The 15,443-nt window shown below is 47.5% G+C and overlaps 1 protein-coding gene across 1 annotated transcript in view; it reads left to right on the plus strand.

The window, feature by feature from the left end:
• Window positions 1-3,839: 3,839 nt before the first annotated feature.
• LOC128723432 (rap1 GTPase-activating protein 1) overlaps window positions 3,840-15,443 on the plus strand; it is a 117,878-nt gene continuing 106,274 nt past the window's right edge. Inside the window, exon 1 of the mRNA XM_053817173.1 lies at window positions 3,840-4,084. Within this exon, the coding sequence (XP_053673148.1) occupies window positions 3,840-4,084 (245 nt within the window). The remainder of the gene's footprint in view (window positions 4,085-15,443) is intronic.

A 15,443-nucleotide genomic window follows, 5' to 3' on the forward strand; every position in this document is an offset into this window, starting at 1 on the left:
TTCAATTGTTTTTAGATGATAACTCCAGGATCCGAGCGGTGCCGTGTGACGTTGGAAGGTGGGGGGGGGGGGGGTAGAGAATGAACCTTGCGATAAAATCGGAAGCTGAAGCGGAAGCTTTCCACGCAGGAATAAAAGGTAATTTTATTCGCTGTCGGTAGCAGACTGATTGGGAAGGACCGGGATTGCAGGAAAGAAGCAAACCGTTCACATTTGGACCGACCCTATTTTATTTTTACTTTTTGCTGGGAAGCTTGGGAAACAGGATTCTGTTTGTTGGGGATTAAAATGACGACTGAGCAACAATTGGTGGGGAAGAAAAAAGATGAAAGCAACAAAACATTCACGAAAAAAGAGGAAATGTTCAAAATACTCGCTTGTGGGCGGTTATAATTCTAATGGGATACTGTAGTCTAAGGATACACATCATGTTCATTCTTCGTGATGGGTACTTCCAAGAATCAAATTATTCGTCCTTGCGATACCGACGGCGATTAATAGAGTGGTTGCTCCTCATTTAGAGCATTTGTGAAGGTCGCCTCAGAACAGGTGTATTTTTTTTTCTTTGATCTCTTCAATGAACCCGATAACATTAGTAGGCACAAATGGCGCTGAACTCGCTCTGCGAGGCCATCGTGATTAATCACATTTTCTGTGCAGATGCGTACGAAAGAATGGAACAAACAAGATCCAATGGAAACCTTGACACATTTTCTCGAGATTTTCATGAGTTTGTTTCAATTTTTCTAGCTTCCTAGCCGCCTAGCGCGCCGATTTCTCGTAAAGTATAATGTTGCCTCTTGAAGTCGTAAACAGATACCAGATCTTTCGTAAAAACAGATACAAGATTCAACACTAACAAACCATCAAATCTGCTTTCGTCGAAGGCGTACGCATCACCGTAGCCATCACATTGGTGGCTCGATCGTGGTCAAGCAAATTGCAGGAAGGGATGGCTGCGATGTTGCAACTTTCCGCTATGATTTTATTAATACCGGTGGTGAGACAACGGGGGTTGGTCGCGTGATCGATCCCATTTAGAGTAGCAATTTGCTTCTGAGCGATGAAGATCTCCAGCGCGCTAAACTGTCGTGACATTGAGGCAAGACGATGTGCCGATGTTGAAGTGGATCAGCAGATCTTCTGCTCCCTTTCGTCTGGTCTGTTTGTGTTTGAAATTTGATCCGAATGGGCAAAAAAGCCGGCGACGGGAATAAACATTTGTCAGAGAAATTTCGGCCAACAGCGTCGGGTGGAGTAACAACAGCGTGGTGGTGAAGTTCGGTTCATGTAAAACATAACAGCTCCAAGCCGCAATCAGATGAGGCAGAGCGTTGTAAAAATGTTTGCAACAGAATTTGTGGCTGCTGCATTGTGCTGGTGTTTCTTGGCTCCCACGACAGTATAATGGAAGGTGGCGTGGCTGGGCATCCGTGGGCATAAAATGGGCTGATCGCAGAAGAGGAAAAAACTATTTAGAGGCGTGGGTTTTACGAGTTGTGATCGCTCCAAAATGGGAACGGGAGGATGTTCCACCGAATCGCGTTTGTGCGAATGATGGTGATTTGTTGAATCGTGTTTGCTTTGCTTGGGAATTTGCTTTATCGGGGAGTTTTGGCATACAACTGAAATGTGATTAGTGCGTAATAATACAAATAGTATCACCAAACACATCGTCGTAATTATCATGAATATTAGATTTGTGATAAGTATGTTGCTAAATGCAAAGCACATTTTAACTTTCTTTCGATAAGTTTTATCTCAAGTAAACCTTGTTCAGCCCTCCAAAGACAACTTCGTCTTGGCGCCGTAGTTATATCGTCGTGTTTGGAACGACGGCATAGACGTCAGCCTTCCGCTCTTGTTTGAAGAAGATTCACGTTAGTGTGATCGCCAGACCGAGGGGAGGCACTGTAACGTGGGGCAGATAATTTATGAGTGTTACTTTCGATACTGCCGATGCGTGAAACGCGTTTTCCTGCCTGGCGGTGGGTTGATCGCGCCGTGTAGGTGTGTGGCTGCCGTGGGTGCGTCTGCCAAGTCGAAATATTTTGACCACAATCACACACCGCACCTTTCAAGGAGCTCCTCATGATCGGGTGATGGAGCTGAAGTGCGCGGAAGAAGAAACCATGCCGATAAACCCACACCGGTGCGAGGCGGAACTAAATAGACTAGATATGATTGATCGCCTCCAGGCACGCCGAGCGCACAATGATGCTACGACGCGTTGGGCGCTCATGTCGTTTCACTGTCCACAGGTCGGAAGGGTGTGAAATCGATGATCGACTGTTTGGGAGAAGGCTCATACTCGTTAAAACACTCGTATCGATGGCTCCAACAGCGCTCTGACCACGAACCGACACAGTGCTGGCCAACGAAGAGGGGATTTATGGGTGGTTGAAGGGAGACGGCGTAGAAAGTTGTGCCGGCGTTCAAATTTAATATTTTTCCGAATCGAAAATCGACACATTTTATGCACCTCGTGGGCAGATGGACGGATGCCTGCGTAGAAACGAGGAAAATGGGTAATGAACCAAATCAAGGTGTGGAAACGCGTGCGATCCGAGTGCTTGGGCGGTGATGAACTACAAGGAAGCGCCAGGCCGATCGGTCGAAAGCCACTAAATATTTGCCCCTCTTTGAATCCACCCCAATTGAGATTGATTTATCTCATTATGGTTTGATTCATCGGATGTAAATGGAGTGATTAAATGAAATCAATGTTTCAATTTTGTTTGCTGGTTGTGTTCGGTTTCCCATCTAAGAAAGCTATAATGGCCAATCAACAGCGCAATCATGGGGTTCTTTTTCCACTACATTATTCTTTTCAGCGACTGGATCCATCGGCGACTGAGGCGGCATTCGACACTGAAATCGTAAGAGCACGAGCTACGAAAGGATCTGTTTCCGTTCGGTGGAGGTCACCGAATGGAGAGCAAATTTTGGAAGATTGTCCATCGCGATCGATGAACTGATGCACGCTCTCCGGCGTGTGTCCTTCGTGGACTTCAATGTGGCGCGATAGACACGTGGAAGAGTGCGCAGCAAACAGCGCGGCGTAACGCAATCGGTCTAAAGAAATACGCAACAACGGGCACTCGGCGGATACGCTTGCGCGAGGGTGCACACCGCGAGCTTTGGCATTGCTGGTTGAGTCAGGCTGGGAGCGAGGCGAAAGTGCAATAACAGTAATTAATGCACACACTTCGCGGGCCAGTCAAAGGCGAAGACGAATGTGAAACGGATGCAGTGTCGAGAAGGCGCCAGGGTAACAGACGCGCGTGCCAAAAATTACCTCCGAAATCAAACGTCGTGCAAGAGCGAGAAGAGCACAAAAATACTTCCAAGCGCCTGTGGAAATCGAAGGAAAAGCGGGGTGTCGTCGTTCTGAGGTCTTGATGTGGAAATTTCATCAGGTACTGTGGTGTTACGTGCATTTGGAGGTGAAAAGGAAAATCTGAAGCACTTGAAGACGAAGCTGCTTACGTCTGTATTGGTGGCTCGTGAAAATTAATGTGTAGTTACTGATTGGGGTGTGGTTTGCGACCTGAACCGTACTGTGTTGGCTTTCGTGTGTGCTTCGTTAAAGTGTCAGTGTATGAAGCTTAATGGAAAATCGTCGGCTAAGGTGGTGAAAAATAATTCGCTATAGATGTGAACGGTGCTCATGTGAAATTTTGATCTTCGTGGGTCAACCGAATTTGTGGCAGTAGAAGCTGACCAAGTGATCGATTGCAGTGGCCGACGTAAGAAAGCATTCTCCACTCCGCTGTGCACGTGTGTGTATAGGGGGAAAATCGCCCCACAGCCTGCCGGAGAACGACATCACTGAGAAAATGCTGAAAATCCAGATGCTTGAACAGATCGTGACGAACGAGAACGTAATCGACGATGACGATCAACGGCATGGTGGCGGGAACGCGGCCCGAGCGGGAACCTTGTCTCCGGGTGGGCAGCTCCCTGCCGGTTCCACACCCGGCAGTGCCAACCTCAGTCCCATCGCCACCAAGAGCTCCTCATCGACCGGTGCGGACGACGAAACACGCAGTCTCAACCGCAACTCACGCTTATCGCCCCAAGGGTAAGTTTTCCTGTGCTCGAAATGCGCAATTTTCCGTTATTTTGGGTGTAAAATTATGGCGTGCCCGAGCCGGGTAATGTGCCGCGCCGTGGAAAATGGCGATGACGGCCTAGAGGCGTTAGTTTTGCATGAATCCAAAAGAGGGGTTTGCTTCCTTAGGTGTAACATTTATCCGAGTGCAACAAATGGCTCGGCTTTCGTGGTGATTGAGGCAAACAGCTATTGATGTACGTTCGAGCGTACGAGCCGTTTCTCGAGGAGCAATAACCGAAACCGATGGCAAATCTAGTGCCTAATACGAGAAGTAATCTTACCGCGCAATCAACGGCCTGCCGGGGAGGGAGGCAAAGCGTGGAAAGAGAAAGTCGACTGGTAATGGTTGCAAGTTGGTGTATGGTTTTAAACCGACGGAGTTAAATACATAATTATTACCGCTAGTTATTTTAATCTACATCCATTTACCGCTCAATACGTCAATCAACTCGTATCGGGCGAACGAACGCACGTTCGATGGTTCCGTTTTTATTTGCTAAAACCAGCGTCCACTTTGTAAACGCTGGGACCAATGAAGAGGATTCGCCCAGAGGCTGAAGTTGCGTAGAGAAACATTTCAAAGGAGCTCGATTCGATAACACCTTTCCGACCACTTCCACGTTTCACGTTCCGAAGCGTTAAATAGTAGTTTGACGAGATTAATCCATTAGCTTCGGTTTGGCTTCGATAAGCTGTTTCCGTGAGTGGAGCGAAGTCCGTTCTGCCGGTTACATGGGATTGATCTTCCGTGTCCTCCCATTGATTGACAACGGCATTCCAGTGAGCAGCTGTCAGCTACCAACCGCGCGTTGCCGCTTATTAGTGATGGATTAGATCATCGATTTTTATCCCAACTCCAATCGGAACCGGCCGAGGTGCCGCGATCGCGCGCGAAACAAGCAATGGCCAACGGAGTGTACGCATCAGGTGGTGTTGGTTCTGCCAGCGGGTGATCGCTTCAATCACACTATGGAAAACCCGTCCAAACCGTGGCCAACCGAAGCCACCCAGAGGCACACCCGCATCGGCACGCATACACGCGTGGCTAATGGCGAAAAATAAACACTATCCACGGGGTCCACCCTCAGTGGCCGCAACAGGGAGGCACGTCGTGGAGGCTCGGTGTTTATTTGTTCGACTTCACATCAGGCGAACAGCGGGTTGCACGGTTCGAACATCCCCCTACACCGGACCTTCGTCATGTCCTCGAAGCTGACCTCGACTGAGACCGTCCTGCTCACATATTTGATTATTTTACCGTTCGAAAATCGTTCCGAATTCCGCGAGGAACCAAACGACAAGCAGTAAACAAATAAAATAACCAAAAAATAAACCGCCCCTGGCAACAAGTGTCATGATGCCGGTCCCCAGACCGAGAAGAGCAGCTGGTCTGGCTATGTTTATCTGCTTCAGAGTTTTTCCCATTCCCATGTGTTGCAGATTCTCACACACGCTGGCTCGTTGTCACGGTGGTGCCAAAAATCAATTTCGCCACCCCATGTTATCGCCGAGCTGCTCAATCGGGAGAAGATAAACCGGCCAAAGATGAGCGCATTTTTCTGACAGCTTTGAAAAAGGCTGCGACGTTTGATGGCGGCTTTCGGGGAACGGGAGATGTTTCAATCGCCACACGCTCCATTCGCCGGCTGTTTTGCGAGATTAGATGGTCGGGCTGAACCTCATAACCAGTGTTAGTTTATTTGGCCTCATAATGTTCGCCACTCCCGGCACTTGTCATCGGTTTGGGTTTGTTAACTTCTCATCGCCGTTCGTCTAACGAGTTGGATTAATAGCGATAACCATTAGCGGAACAAGCAGAGCGGTTGGGCCATTCTTGGGGTTTTCGCGATGCGTGCTGTGTTGGCGGGCAGAATGTTATTAGCTCATAATTATTGAATCCATTATGCCCGTGAACCGTAACCCTAGACGAATGTTTGCGTTGGGAGGAATAATGTTTCCATTTTCCGAAATAATGCACTTTTTTCTTGATTAAAGATTTGATGGTTCGGCTTTCAATTCGCCTTTCGACACGCTCCACTGAATGCAAGCAACCGACGGCAATCTCGTATGAGCTCGGTGATCCTGCTTTCCCTACCGACCGGCGCCAGAAACTTTTCCGACGTTTCCTACAGCGCATTATTTATTATTCACCGGTAAATCAGTACGAGCAGAGGGCGAAACGCAAACTCGTTGTGCCGGTGGTTGTGCTTGGGAATGGAAAGAACGAGATTTTCTTTTCTATCCGGAGCTGGATCACGGTTTCGTGCACCGCCAGCACACGTTATCGTTGGAGGTGAAAGAAAACGGAAGAGAATGGCCTGGCCAAGCATCCTTGCGGCCGTGGCTTCCATGGGTGGGTTTTCTTGGGAAAAACCTCGAACGTCACTTCCCGTGCGGCCGATAAGCGGAGATTAACAAGGAGCGTTAAGCCATTTTAAAGAGCGAAAAAGTTACGCTTTGATGCCACTGGTCAGAAGGCTTTCATATCATCCTTTGGCGTTTGTATTGTTCGTAGTCCTGTTTTCGGCTATCGGATTAGTTGATCCACATCGACTCCTCAGCTGTGGCGCCTGAGGTTGGGAAAGTTTTGATTGTACCCTTGTCAAAAAAGGGGCCCCCAAAGAATGAGGTGCGCGAGTAATTCATCATTGCCGCAGCATTGACGTCATCGAGCGACAGGATAAAGGACCCGGTAGGGCGATGTTGCTGTAAGCTTGTGGCGTACATAGTTTTGAAATTTCTCTGCACGGCTCGGGATGAAACAGTTCCACTCGGTGTATATCTGGCCCAAGAAGGATGTTTATTTATGCCTTGGAAATCGATTTTCGAATCGAATCTCGTTTGTTTCCATACCGATCGTCCTGATCTTGTCCCGTCCATCGATCGGTTTGAGAATTGAATGACGTTGGACGTAAGTCCCCCACATGGGCGAGATGTTGTAAACAGTTTGCAGTTTGTCTGCCAATCGTTGCAGCAATGAGCGATGTTTATCACCGATATATGATTTTCGCCTGCATTGAGACATGCAGTTTATTTACTTCTCCAGATAAGAAAAGCATGGTTCAAGGGCGTTCTGATGGCTTGTGTTGAGGCGTTCGGAGGATTTTCTTGCGAAGCAGGCAGTTGTTTGTTCACTCATGCCATTCGATGGAACATAATTGTCCTTCTGGCACGGTGGCCCGCCTAATGGTTTCTTTTTTATGCTCTGCATTCTTTATCACCATGAAAAACAAACAAAAGTAAACCCTGTTGCAGCGTTGCAATAGCGGAGGAAGTTGCAACAGTGTCGTGATCATGATACCATGCACTCCTACGCTGCGATTCTCATTGTTGTTCCAAACCGAACCAACGCAAATATTTACTTCAACCCGACGATCGGTTGTGTACGAGTACGAGATACCGGGAAAAGGGCGTAATGGAAAGAAAACAAACATATCCTCGAAACCACGACGTGTGAGGGACAGTTTCAGTTTTCCGATGAGCGTAATTGAGATAACAACGGTTTTATCGCAAAGTGCGTATACGTACTTGCAAATATTTAGCTCATTTCAAGGACGAGAATTGGGATTAAAATGTTTTCTTTCATTTCCCTACCAGAGCCATAATCATCTTAAGTCGAGAGCCTAGAAACAAAGTCCTATACATAACCGCCAGAACTTCGTTCGAACCGAAGCAAGTGAAACGAAGGAAAGAAAACTTAATTTGGAACGAACCACAGATAACAACAAACATATGCTTGAAACGCATATCGGAAGTTCGGACTAGGTTGCGTCTGGAACTACACGAAATCTGTGTTTATGAACATGCTGGCGTGATTCCACCGCTTGTGGCAGAAAGAGAAAACCATTTTGTTGCGGTCGTCTCGTTTGGGGTTTCTTCCCGCAAATCCATTCGTTGTCTTGTTCTTGTCCGTAAAAAGAAGCATTGATTTCCGATCCTATGAGACGCTAACGGGGAAATGTATTTATTTTTCTTTCCATCATCATTTGCGCTGATATTCTCGGCCAGCAAACCCATCGCCGTTGGGTGCGTCGCGGCGGAGGCGAAACCAGGAAGAACAGCATCAACTGTTGATAGTTTCTTGGCAGGCGCCATGAGCGGAAAAAGGCGGCCTCAGGGTGGGAAGCTTGTTTGTGTCTCTCACTCCCTCGACCTGTAGAATTTGTTTTCCCAAACTTCTACCACCAATGGGTGTGCTATGCTCGAATCGACCATTGGGCGGGAAAAGTGCTTCGCGATAACGGTCACTTTCGGTCACTTGGAAATGCTTTAGTACAGTTACGAAGTAGCTGCTCCGAGGCAGCATGGAAAACACAACTTCAAGATTCTAATGGGGGTCTACTTTTCCGCGCTCGAATCTTCATCTGGAGAGTGCAAGTTAGAGCAAACAACCCGAAGGCACTTTTCCGAGCTCTCGCTTCCCTTGAGCGTTCTTTCCACTTCAACCGCAATGGGGCGAATGCATTTGGGGCCGAGTGTTGCCCTTACGGCCGGTTCGGCATCAATCGATTGCAGTTGGCGTCATTCGGAACCCCACGCGGTGGTCGGCGGTATTTATTTGTACTTCGCCGTAGAATTTATTCCGGCCATCGATTTTCCCAGCCTTGATCGAGAAAATTGGCTCAACAACGAGCGGAATCACGCCTCGTTCTGGGGGAATTGGGAACGTTCGTTAAGACAGCCTGCCAACAGATGAAGATACTCAAAGCAAACCGCTACGGAAAGACGCTATAGAGAGGACGGGATGCGTGTTGCGTCAAGCCGAAAAAAAAAGAATCATCCCCTCTCGCCTAAATGCGGTTGTTTGTTTTCATTTAAACTACAATAACAGTAACGGTGGCAGGGCGCAGAAGCCCCCAAACCATGGGCATGGGTGGAAAACTGGCCCCGAAGGCGTTTCGGAGGCAGCTTCGGACGTGACGACGTTCGAGCCGCCAAAAATGGATACACCAAATTCGATGGCGCATTATATTTCGGTGGAGCAATCGAGCGGCCCAATATGTACGGTTTTCATAAATTCGACGGCCCTCGCCGGTTCGGGGCTGATTATGAAAGTGAGTTAGCGGTAATTGCGATGCAGTGCGCTATGGGGCCACCGCTCGTTCGTTCGTATGGTCTCCAGTTCTTTCGGTGGTGCAGATGATTTAGTGTCCGTTTGCCATTTGAAAGTTTCACTTTTGAGTGGCGGGAATTGACTCGGAATTGGCGTCCGTGGCGCACCAACAAAGAGGCGTTTCGATGGCAGACGTTTGGCAATCACTCGGGTCGTTCGTTTCAGCCGCCCGCGCGGAACTGTCCGCAAATAGTTCACACATTTTAACACTGGAATTCATTATGTTTGCGACTCCGCCGTGAGAGAGCGCTGGTGGGAACACGGCACGTGCCGGCTCTTCGTTCGTACCTCTGGGCAGAGAATTGTGTTGGCGGGTTGAGTTTGTGACAGAATTCGGTGCGCAAGAATAATGGCGCACGGATCGATCTATCAACACCGTCGGTTGTTCTCATAGACCGACTAGGTGGCTTAATTTGAGGTCATAGCACCGTGACAAATAGGAGGGAAAACAATAACAATTACTGCCGCTTAGCATAATGCTGGCTTCCCAAGAGTCCGCACTAGTCGCATAACAGAGGCGAATGCTGCTGGTGGTGGACGAATCATAAACGGGACCGTTTAATATATATGCGACATAAATGCCCGGTTGTGGCAAAAAACCTTCCCGCTGAATGCAACTCACGAATTGAATGGTCTGTTCACATGACTCAACCGACTTAAGATGCAACAATCAGCTCCATTTTATTATACAACATAATGTGTTTCAATAAACGGTTTTGCGAAATAAACTCCAAAACCCCTCTAAGTCTCTATTCCAGATGATGGAAGGGAAAGTTCACTTACTAGCCATTCCATTGCCATTTCGTTGCGTCACGGGCAGATTGAGTGCACGCGGGAAGGTGTCATAAAATTCTTTCCCTGGTGCAATCCGTGCAAGGAATTCACAGTGGCTGGCAACTTCCCAAGGCAGAAGGGTGAAATTTGAATGAAATTTAGAGAATTATGCGAACCGGCGCAGAAAAATCATCCCAACGCCACAAGCTCATCGCATCCGGCAGAATTCGACGCTGGCGCCAATAAAGGTGAAAACGCCTTAATGATGATGATGGGTGAAATTGTGCTCGTGCCTCATTTCCCTAGCGTTGCAGGTCACTTTTTCCGCCGGAATGAGATGTTGGAACCTTTTTCTTTAATCGTTCGTTCTACTTTTCCTCACCGGGCGGCTATTGGCGCTCCGAGGCCTAGTATTGCACCTTTGAAAGCGGAAGAAGCGTACGAAGCTCGCCTGATTTTGACACCTCGCACAATCTTATCTGTGGGCCGCCCTTTTGAGGATGGTACGCCAACAGCCGCACCGATTTGTTGGCCTATTTCCATTTTCTACGGTGACCGCATTCGGGCCGCTACGGTGCGGCTAAATTACACAATCAAAGCAGCCGTTCCCAACGTGAACCGAGAGCCTAAAAACCGCTCGCAAGCAATTAGTCAAAATCGTTCTTCCTAAAGCGTTGGAGATCATTATCAGTAATTGATTAAAATATTTCCTCGCGCTCTTACGGCCTGATGTGTGGCCACACGCGCTACGTGAGTGGCGTACTTGCTTTCCATATCCAGTGCGTAGCGGCGTTTTGCAATGGCCTTGGGAAAAACCATTTAAGGAAGGGCTTTTGAACGTGGTTCCTACCGTGCGTTGGGACGACTCATCGTTACAAAAAGCTCCACAAATAAACCGATCAAACTCAAACAGGGCATGGAACCATCGGTTGACCAATCGATTTGGCGGTCGATAGTTGCGGCTAGCCTCGTTTGTATGACGTGCCTTGAGGTAGTGGATTTGCGTTCCGATCAGCTATCCATCGGCGGAACCATCGGGCTGGCAAATAAATCTGGTTTGAACAGTTTTCCAATGCATCCTCTATTGTTTTCCAACCCAAATGGGTATTCTTTTTCAGAGCTCCAGTTCCAGTTATCTAGTTTCCATTAGCTTCGGTAACGGTTATCTTATGGTATCGGTAAAAAAATGTGCTTGAACCATAATCGCCTCGATCGATCGGGTGATGGAATGTTGGAGCTCAACATTTTCACGATCGATTTTATCTTTTTCATGGATCGATTATCACAATCTCATGTAATGTAGTTTAAACGAGACCATGTAAAACGTTCGGTTTAGAAGTTAGAGCAAAGTAGAAACAAAAATCGAATTGCTCGACATAGAAAATTATTTTCCCGTATTGCGTTTATGAGAGGCAATCTTCCACACTTTTTAGTTCCACCAGTAATTCCCCACTAGCATTCGGTTGGGCTGACTCACTAGGGTCGGAATCGAAATTGAAACTTGTTTGATTTGAAGACTAACGATTTAAATTTGCATTTTCCTGATCTATCTTCATGGTGAGGGCCGGTGCCGCAGGCGCACGTATTGTGGTTCGATCGATTAGTCACGATCAGCGGCCCCTAGGGGGAAGTATCGGCAAAACGACTAGAGAGTAACAATCGTGCTGGGCTAGAAGGCGATCGGTGGGAACCTTTTACGGAAAGAAACTCTGCCTCTCCTTGTGCTGGATGAAAGTGCTTCACTTTCTTTCACCAAAGTTCGAGCTGCTCGAAAGTTGTAGGGCTTTTTGCTTAGTTTAACTGGGACACATGATGAACGAAGGAGAAGGAATCGTGGCCTTTTAGTGAAGTCGTGCTCGGATTGGTTTTAATTATAGCCTTCCGAAACTTTTACGCGGAAGCAGTGGAAGTTGAAGTACCATAGACAGTCGCGATCTCATAGTTTAAGAGGTTATGCGAAGCTAAACATAAATCCCGTACCTGCTGACGTTACTTCACCGTTCGGCCATCGAAGGAAGCAGGCAGTCAGTGCACGGCTCGGATTTGCTCCGTTCGCACCTTCATCGTCGATTAAGTTCAAAAGAAATCATAATGGCCTAAAGAGCTACCGGGAGCGGACGCAGGCGGAAGAAATGTCGTTAATGGCCGTAGATTATGCTCTTTTTGAGCGAGAAAAGGAAAGTTTGTGCCGTGACCGATTCTCCACGGCAACTGGGTACGGTTGTTTTTGCGTCGGAAACAATTTCTTCCTCATCTACTGGTCGTCCTAATCGATCGGAAGTAAATTTCGTTTGATGTACTTCTGAGCACCACGAGAACTTCTACAATCAGAAGAAACTAACGCTTGCGACGCGTCGTAATCAGTGTGAACTGTAATTAGAACTGAAGACGGTACTGTGAAACATGATGTATTAGCGAACACATTTTGTTTTGGTGAGTATTCTATTGCATCAGAGTACGGTGTGTCTCAGCTGTTTACCGAACGGAAAAGCCGCTCAGGCGGGTTCTTTGATTTTGATAGAACGTCTCGTAGAATCAAAAAGATCGTAAATTGTCGATTCTATGTTGTTTAGTGCAATCGGAACGTTTTTAGTTAACAGATGTGTGTTTCTTCCAGCAAATGAACAAACAAAAGCTAAACCAAAGAAATGAGCCATGCAGCGATAATCAAGGTCATTGCTAATTTAGAAAGATTACACGTCAAACAGGCACTGAAAATTATTTTAACTGTATAATCAAGAGTAAGTCGACGTCAAGACGGGATTGCTTTCATTGATAACCTCAAAACTGATACACTTACTGCATTTTGGAAGATGGATGGAAAATGGGAATAATCAGTCATTTAGCTCATTGACCACATTCCCAAGAATGTTCTCATTGCCTCTTTTTGCTATGGCTGAGAATTGAGCAAAGTTTCGATCCTCACTTTGCATATCGCTGTTTTTTGGTACCGAAGAGAAGATGATACATTTTTCCATTAAATTTAAAGCTCTCCAGCGCCAGGTGCGGTGGCATATGTTTGTCTCTCTTTCCTCATTTGCGCAAGGACGTTTGTCTTTGGCAACGGCGGAGTTCATCGAGCTGCGAGGAATCGATCGTAAGGAATTGGGATGATTTATTTAATTGGCGCAACGACTCGGTTCAGTAACTGTGTTCTCAATAAGTTATTATCGACATCCGCCCGCTCTGATGTGAGACAAATACCATCGAAAAAGTGACATTGGCTCGTCACCGAAACAAGTGAACCACAACCGATTGGTAAAAAGAAAATGCGTCTTGAAAACGAAGGGCAGCAAAAGTCGCTCGCCATTTTCCAGCAAAGCACCACTTTCGTTCCACTTGACTAGCGTTATTAACACGCTCCAGAAGAGCCCGGCCGGGTGGGGCATTGTCTTAAAGAAGCTACTTTCTCATTAACTTTGGGACGAGTTTGCTTGCGCTCGTGCGCCCATACGGTATGCGACACAAGAGAGCACTCTGAGATGTTTTTCCAGTTCCACTGTCGTAAATTTTCATTACCATTCAACTACCACGGTGCTTGTGGCAAACGGCAACATGCTGCGACTGCTTGCAAGAACCGGACTCCCTTTTGGTTTGGGAAGGTCCCCAAGGAAATTAGGAGTTATTCGTTCGGTCATTCCGACACAATGAAGAAAATGGTAAAAAAGGTAATAACGAGCACAGGGGTTGGTTCACAGGACCTTATCTAAAGGGCGCTACTTCCTTGAAATGACGGTTCGAGGAATCGATACGTGATGATGCGTGCAATATTGGATGGTCGATCATATTCCCGGTTGCACCATATGGGAAGTGAACAGTTGTTATGTTCTTTTTTAAGATGAACTTCTTGCAAGGGTTATAAAAGGCACATCTGTATAGAGAAGTGTATTTTTTCACAAAGCACCGATTGTCTTATGAAATAATGGAAATGCGCTAGCAATTTCATTCGCCTGCATCCTGTACTTTCCTTGTTGGGTAAATTAATGTAGGCCCAGTTACTCAATTACGCTGTTGCGCTTTCTAATGCCGCATAATGCACCGGCTGACTGCCTGCTGTCTATCCATACGGTCCTAATGATGATTAAGCTACGTCCTGCAGACAATGCGACATCCGCCGATGGTCGTTCAAACGAGGGATGGAAATGTGGATCACCGACGGTGCATTTGCACCGCGTGCAGTTGCACGCCGTTGCACTTTTGTCATGCGGCGACTCACCGAGAGTTACTTTCGGGCGCACTTTGACGAGTCGTTTGCTCTGAGCGTGCGCACGACAAAAGGGCAGCGGACGAAGCTGACTCATTTTTCACGCCATGTTGGGTGTGAATGGGCGAATGAGCGGACAATTTTATAGATTTTCGCGTCATCGTTCGTTTTGCGTGCAGCAGATATATCGCATCGGAGTATGTTTGCTGATCTGGGAAAGAGATTTGTCATTTTTTTCCCCACCGTAACATTTGTTTCGTTCTCGCGTTCATGTTTGAGGGCGCACGGAGAAAAGAGAACGAACGCGAGTAATTGTAATTGGATGCGACGCTTGCACACTCGAGCGCAACGATCGAGTTTTACGATTGCGACACAAACGTTAGCCGTTTCCCTTGCGAATTGCACTTTCTACAATGCAGCATCCGGTGCATTATAAAAAATCACCTTCATCGTAGCTTTCCGTTCTTACCCCAAGCGAGGCGAGATCCACAGCGCACTGGGAGTAATAAAATTTCAGATAATTCATAGACCACATGGGGCGAGCGCGAATTGACGCGCCGCTGACACCGATGACAGGAAACGTTTAGCCCCTCGGATTGTCAGTCAACCTCGGTTGGGCTAGCGCTGAAGCTCACACAAAACGGTGCGAGAACGGTGCAGAGGCCCAAAAAAAAGGAAATCAGCCACAGATGCAGGGCAACACACCCCCTGAGGGCGGAACACACGCGCGCACACACACACACACACACACCAGTTCGCCCCGGGGTGGAAATCTTCTCGCCGGGGGGTGCGTTGATAGTGTTTTCGCTGTTGATCAGCCTGCCCCGGGGCGGACATGCGTGTGGAAGCGCCCTGGCAAGGGCGGATGGAACGGAAGGCAGGTGTCGCCGTAGGGGTCTGAAAAAAGACACTATGCTACACGATTAGCATGGCTTTCTTCCGCTGGTCGGCAAAAGCGCAACGAATGGTTACCATAATTCCCCATCGGGACCGTTGGCTTTTCTTCATTTTCACGGCGGCGTGAGAACCCAGCGTTGGGGGTGAGTTTGATGGGGATGCCCTCCATTTTGGTGGCCGTGAAAATCAGAATGGCTAGTGGAAGCTTCCAAACGACGAGAACGTAGGTAAATAAAAATTAATTTGTTTACTACAATCCACCACCACGGTACGGTTAATTCAGGAATGGCATTGCTTTATTGCGGCGATGAACTGAATACGAATTTTTCCACTTTTTT

Source organism: Anopheles nili, chromosome 3, assembly GCF_943737925.1.
Source record: "Anopheles nili chromosome 3, idAnoNiliSN_F5_01, whole genome shotgun sequence".
Lineage (NCBI taxonomy): Eukaryota > Metazoa > Arthropoda > Insecta > Diptera > Culicidae > Anopheles > Anopheles nili.